We start from the raw sequence: 5871 nt of genomic DNA on the forward strand, positions 1-5871 counted from the left end.
TGGGACATCTTTGCCAATCACTCTGAGAAAGGCAAATGGATATGACCTCGGGTGAGGAACCCTCCGTCATTTTTGGAGCGGCATCGCCTCAGCGTGAGCCCTACTTAGGTGCCCGTGTCCGTTTTTTGTTGTTTGCGGGTTAAAGAAGAGAACGCGGTATACATAAAGGTAACGCTATTTAGAGTGTACAATGAAGAGTAGCCCTACTTAGGTGCCCCTGTCCGCTTTTGTTGTTTGCGGGTAAGAGCAGAGAATGCCTGGAGTAGGTTGTTAATGGCTGGTTTGCTCGTTAAGCGCCAGTGCTGGCAGTGGTGTTAGAGCAAAGTTCCGCCAATAATCCTGGAGCACTTCAAGCGCCCGCGGCAACTTTGTCTTCACTAGGGGTCGCAGCAGAGGTCACATGGGACATGCAGCTCCTTCTCGAAGGCAGACGCGGCAGCGTCGGGTCACCCTAGTCAGCAGTCAAAATCAGGCACGCTCGAAAAGTGTCCGCTGGACAAATCCCTGGTCACACATCAGAAGTCTAGCTTGAAATAATAAGCAAACATATTGCTTGTATTTAAGTGGTGAAACGGTAAAACCATATGGTACTCTTTCAGCTATATTTTAATACCGTGAGTAATCTGCTGACATTTACTGGCCATATGGGTTGTTGTCGCTATGAATATGGATAATATCTTGCTTTGAATGCTGAGCTTCGGGGGTGGTCTTCACGTGCTTTGTAGCGGCATAGGAAACTAAGTCGTGTTCTGGTGTACTTTCTTGGTGGTGTCGTCTCTGATGCGAGGAGCTTTTAGCAGGAATAAGCCGTCCTAAGTCGTTATCGTAACCCTTTTTGAATTTTTATTTCCCAGAATCACGAAACGCCAAAATAAACAACCACTATTCGTACTCTGGAATGGCAAAGTAACAAAATAGTAAAGAGTAAGAGTGCGTTGAAGCACAACACAAATATGGCCCACAAATACACCAACCTGCCTGACACCCCAAACGCATTCTTATATAAAGGCTATAATAGGTGTTGCAGCAAGTATCAGTACTGAGGAATACGCGTTTTCAATAGAGGCTGCCGACATTTGAGACTCTCCAGGTGTCGCGAACCAAGAGATATAATCCCTAGTTCCCTTAGATGGAAGCGGTTATCGTTGTGTTAACCCCACAAAAAAAGTACTCCGCACTAGGCGCATGATATCTGTTCTCAAGTAGCCTTTCCCCTTAATTGAACACTTTTGCTCGTTGCAGCAATGTATAATATTTGAAATAAATTTACTCTAAAAGGTCCGTGAAGATGTCAAAACATACTTTAGTTGCATTTCCTCATTCAGGGCTAAAAAGGTAACACTAAAATCATCAGTCGAAAAAAATAATGATCAAACTACCCCCCACCGATGCACACTGTATGACAACTTTTAATCAAGAACTATCACAAAGTGCAGTAGCTTGGAAGCTTTCCTTGCTTCGTGCTTCATTAAAGTGGGAATTATGGCTGCACTTGGAACTTTACCCTGAGTTCATCACGCTGTACGTAACCGTCATTGATCAAGTCGTCGAGGTTGAGAGAAGAAGTTGTGTAAACAGCAGCAGTGCTACTCTCGTCCGGCCTTTCACTACCAGAAACATTGCTGGAAATAGTTTCGTTGATCTCGCGTTCTGCCCATTGAGTTGGGTGCAGGACACGCAGCTTGACTGCTTTCGTGAATGGCCATTGTACAATATCGTCCATGTCACCCACGTTAAGGCGGATCCTTGCATGCAGTGTTACGCTTTCACCCTGTTTTTGAAGGTACACTCCAGGTGACAGGTAGTAGCCGAGCAGATATACTTTATCGCCCTGGTATACGGCGAAGCCATTCTTTAGTGCTGCTTCTCGGAGTGATTGCACACTTTTGACGAAAAAGTCGTAACGCGAGCCCTGCACATTAGTGTTCCGGAGCATTTTTACGATTTGATTAATTAGTTTCTTACATTCTGTCACTTCCTCCCTGACCTCCTCCATGAGTCCCCCGATCTGGGAAACCCTCTCAAGCTGCTTTCCTGCATTTATTCCCCGCTCATCTTCCAAAACATTTACTAGTCTCTTCACACTTGTGGAAAGAATTTTCAAAGTGCCATCACTCTCAAATGTATGTTCTCTGGTTTCATCGCGCAACGCTGCGAGTGCATTCAGACATTCTCTCTGACCTTCACGGTGTTCACTCGTCATTCGCGCCACCTCTCGTCTCATTGTTTCCTTGACGCTGTTAATGCCTCTCTGGAGCTCGTGTCTCAGTGTCTGATGGCATTTTTCTACAGCGCAGGCACTTTCCGTTGCTTGGTGAACATCTTCGCTGCTGTCAATAAGCCGCATGTCAGGAATTGCTTTCAAATCACCCCTTGGTCCTTGTAAGGTTTGTGTGTCTGACGTCAGGAGCGCCGGCTGGCCTTTGTGCCTGGAATCCCTTCCATACTCGGGTGGAAGGGGTGTCGCCGATGTGCAGTACTCGGACTTCATGTGCGCACAGATGTCGTTGTGGAGGACGGTTGCCGAACACTTGCGACAGTAAACGGAGTGGTGTCCACATCCAGTCTGGAAGTGCTGGGCAATCTTCGAAGCAGGTAATACGGCTTCGCAGCCACTTTCTTGATTCCAACACTTCACCTGGAAGGATACAAATAGAGAAACAAATACATATATTTGAATATCTACAATGTTAGGGGTGAAACCAAGGAGACGAAAAAGTCGCCTATGACTGGATTGACCGAGGGGCGCAACCTAATTCGTACTTAAAAAGCGGCAGCAAGAGAGCACAGCAACCACAGCAAAATGACTATCCTGCAGGGCTAAAGATTTCCTTGAAAGAATTATAAGTGATGATTGAAAAAATAACAAAAAAGCATATGCACTGGCATTGCGAAAGAAGTAGGAAGAAATCAATAAGAGATTTTGCCCGCAGGACACACTGCGCAAATTAAGAAGTGTTGGTGTATGAACCCAAGCTATTGACTATCCCAACTCGTGTGAAAAGCTGGACCATTCTGGTTGGACGCGTTTCGCGCAATGATCTTCTATGTTTCTTCCATTTTGAACTATTTTCTGCTTTACATGTCAACTAAACGTTCGCTGTGCAACATACTAAATGAGCTGACATTTCTAGATGATCTGTTTAGTGAGAACTAAACACTTTTCTTTGACTGGAAGTTAACTGTACAAGATTTTGCTCACTCCTCTCTGTCTATCTACCTTACCAACAGCTGCGGGACATTCGGCAGCAGATTTGAGTGTGTAAAAAGAATAGCGTGCGAAGGTAAAAAGCAACCAATAGTCAATCTCATGGACATTCGCGTGAAAACTTAGTTTGTGCACCGCGTTGTAAAAAAGTCTGATTCACACTTCAGGAAATTCTGAACTTTAAACAAGCTGCTTAGCACTGTAAAATTTCAGCTGCACTTGTTTTTTTAAAAGTGACGGCATTCGCAACTCTTGATGTGTCGCAAATTGTAAATTATTGTCGTTTCGACGTAGCTCAATCTATCGAGCAATACTTCGTAAGTTGCAAATAGACGGTGTTCTTCTCGATATTCTCTAGAGCGCATTGTAGAGGCACGTAATTTCCACTCGAATGTTAGTTTAGAACAGTGCACCACATTCATGTTCCACTAGACATGACCTTTATTGCTGGCATACACAGCGCATGGAAAAACGCATAATTCGGCTTTATTGGCTGTCTGGTTTCTCCCCAAAGGAACCCTTCCCTTATGAGCGCATACCTAACAAATGTCAATGACTGTTATTATTGCACACTGCACTGGAAGCTTCTTTTGATCCCCTGCCCAGTCAGGCTTACATTAGGTTTGTACGTTTTTTTTTCAGTTATACCGGTTTGGTGTTGTTTATTCGCTTCTTTGTATTTTTTTACAAAGTTTCTTTCTGCAATGAAAAGCCATGCTAACAATTAAGCAACAGGGACTTCTACCCAGAGCCAGTGAAATAGGTAGATAATCTCGTCCGTTAAAACCCGAAAGTAAAGGCTTACTGAAGGGCCTTTACGCAATCATAGGTTTTAAATTGAGGGTCCTCACTCGTACTCAAATTAAGTCGAAGCTTTGTCATGCGATCTTCAACCGTCCGATGTAGGATACTTGGAGGCTGCCCGTAATCGGTTACGTACTTTGAACCACCCACTGAACAGGCGTTGCTTCATTACCGGGTCATGGCGTTGTCAAATTAACGAAAGCACTTAATTGTTCGGGTGCCTTAGTTACTAGCGTGTGTAAAATTATTCCAGAATTTGAGAAATATTACGCGTTATTATTTATGCCTACCTCCCATCATACGAATCCTGGGTACGTAGTGCCTTCTTCTCCCCTGTGCAGCCTCTGTCAGGGATTGCCTTCTCTAGAAGATGTGGCTCGTTATGTTTAAAAGATTTATAGGAGCTTAGCTATGTGCAGTGACCACTTGCAAATAGGTCTATTCGCGAAGACCTTTCAAAGTACATTTCTGTTCTCTGAGGTCGATATAATCCATTCGTCAAAAGACTAGAATTGACCAAACATTACTTTACGGGATTTAATTCTGTGGTTGCTTTATTAATAAAGGAAATAACGCTTTTTCCTACTCAAATAAAAACAATGTGTCGAAGTCCTACTAATCAGTTGAACATGCTAAAAGACAGAGCAACTTCTGCGGATTGCTTTACTTGCATGCCTTCATCGCACCACTTGCCACAAAAATTGTGTATTGAAGGTGAATTAGCTGTAATGGTTCCATTTTTTTGCATTAAATGTATAGTACAAATTGTATACCAAAAGTGTGCTAAGCGGGCGGTGCTAGTTTTTGTAAGAGGAATACCCATGCTTTTACACGCTACCAGCCACATATCCAGACCCTCCCGAGATTTTTGAAACGGAACGACTATCATGCAAGAAAAAACAAACAAAACCCCTCTTACTCATGAACCCTTCACCTACCTCTCTGCCGAGCAGCTCTGCACAATCGAGCTCCCTGAGTTCGACGTCACGATCCTCGCTCAGGCGGCCGTCAAGCGGGCACACCCGTGCTTCATCCTGCGCCGAGCGGTCGTAGCAAAGCTCGCAAAGCATGTGCTTACAAGGAAGCAAGGCGGTTCTCTTGTGTACCAGTCCACAGGCGTCACATACCCTATACCCTGGAATTGGCTTCACGAAACTCAGGGGTCTCCAGTCGAGGTCTGAAGAGAACCCGACCAGGATGTACTCCATTATTTCAGGAGCCTCGCTGCAGCGCGATAGCTAGCTTCACTACTATCAGCGCGACTGCGATTTTTGCCCTAGGATTACACGCGCTCCTAAGATATTTCCCCCTGCTTTTCTTTTTTCCCCAGCTGTCGCCATGACTACAATCGCTCCGAGGTCTGGTGCCTTTTGTTGGTCGCAAGGCAACGTTTGAAAAAAGTTCCTCTTTCAGCGAACCCAGTTGTCTTACTGGCAGAGGCAGATATCACTCAGGACGACTTGTGCACAATTTTTTTTGCGGTGTATTTCTATGAACACTAAAGCTCAGTTAAGTGCATAAGAATATTTTTCCCGTCTCAGTACTCGAAGAGCATCGAAACGCAGGTCTGTCTGGTGTCAGTGCATCAAAAATCTCACAAAGACAGACCGCTAGGGTGGTATGCGTCGTGCATCGTCATGTCTACAAGCCACTTTAGAGTCGTCGGTAAAATTTCAATTGCACTATGATGAGCACTTGAGAGCGTTCACAACCGATGCACACGGAGCATTTCTAAGGAATTTCTCTCTTTGGTTCATTGGAGTGTTCCAGTTATGCTGTCCCACATTTTGATCGACAAAAAACTGAAGACAGTAGGTGAAAAAAACTTCTGTGTAGTTTGAGTCATTACAGCTTTATTT

At 44.5% G+C, this 5871-nt stretch overlaps 1 protein-coding gene across 1 annotated transcript; it reads right to left on the reverse strand.

Annotated features, from left to right (window-relative positions):
* Positions 1-499: 499 nt before the first annotated feature.
* LOC144103819 (uncharacterized) lies at positions 500-5210 on the reverse strand. Its single transcript, XM_077636520.1, has 2 exons — positions 4951-5210; positions 500-2638 (listed from the first exon to the last, which is right to left on the reverse strand). Exons 1-2 carry the CDS (start codon positions 5080-5082, stop codon positions 1481-1483), a joined length of 1290 nt encoding a protein of 429 aa, XP_077492646.1. The 5' UTR covers positions 5083-5210; the 3' UTR covers positions 500-1480.
* Positions 5211-5871: the final 661 nt, after the last annotated feature.

This window comes from Amblyomma americanum, chromosome 9 (assembly GCF_052857255.1).
Source record: "Amblyomma americanum isolate KBUSLIRL-KWMA chromosome 9, ASM5285725v1, whole genome shotgun sequence".
Classification (NCBI taxonomy): domain Eukaryota; kingdom Metazoa; phylum Arthropoda; class Arachnida; order Ixodida; family Ixodidae; genus Amblyomma; species Amblyomma americanum.

Bases quoted from the DNA above. Each gene is read 5' to 3' on its own strand.
- LOC144103819 (XM_077636520.1), bottom strand. From the start codon at position 5,082: ATGCTTTGCGAGCTTTGCTACGACCGCTCGGCGCAGGATGAAGCACGG. The intron at 2,639-4,950 runs GTAGGTGAAGGG...GTATCCTTCCAG, and splicing joins CAGAGCTGCTCGGCAGAGAG to GTGAAGTGTTGGAATCAAGA.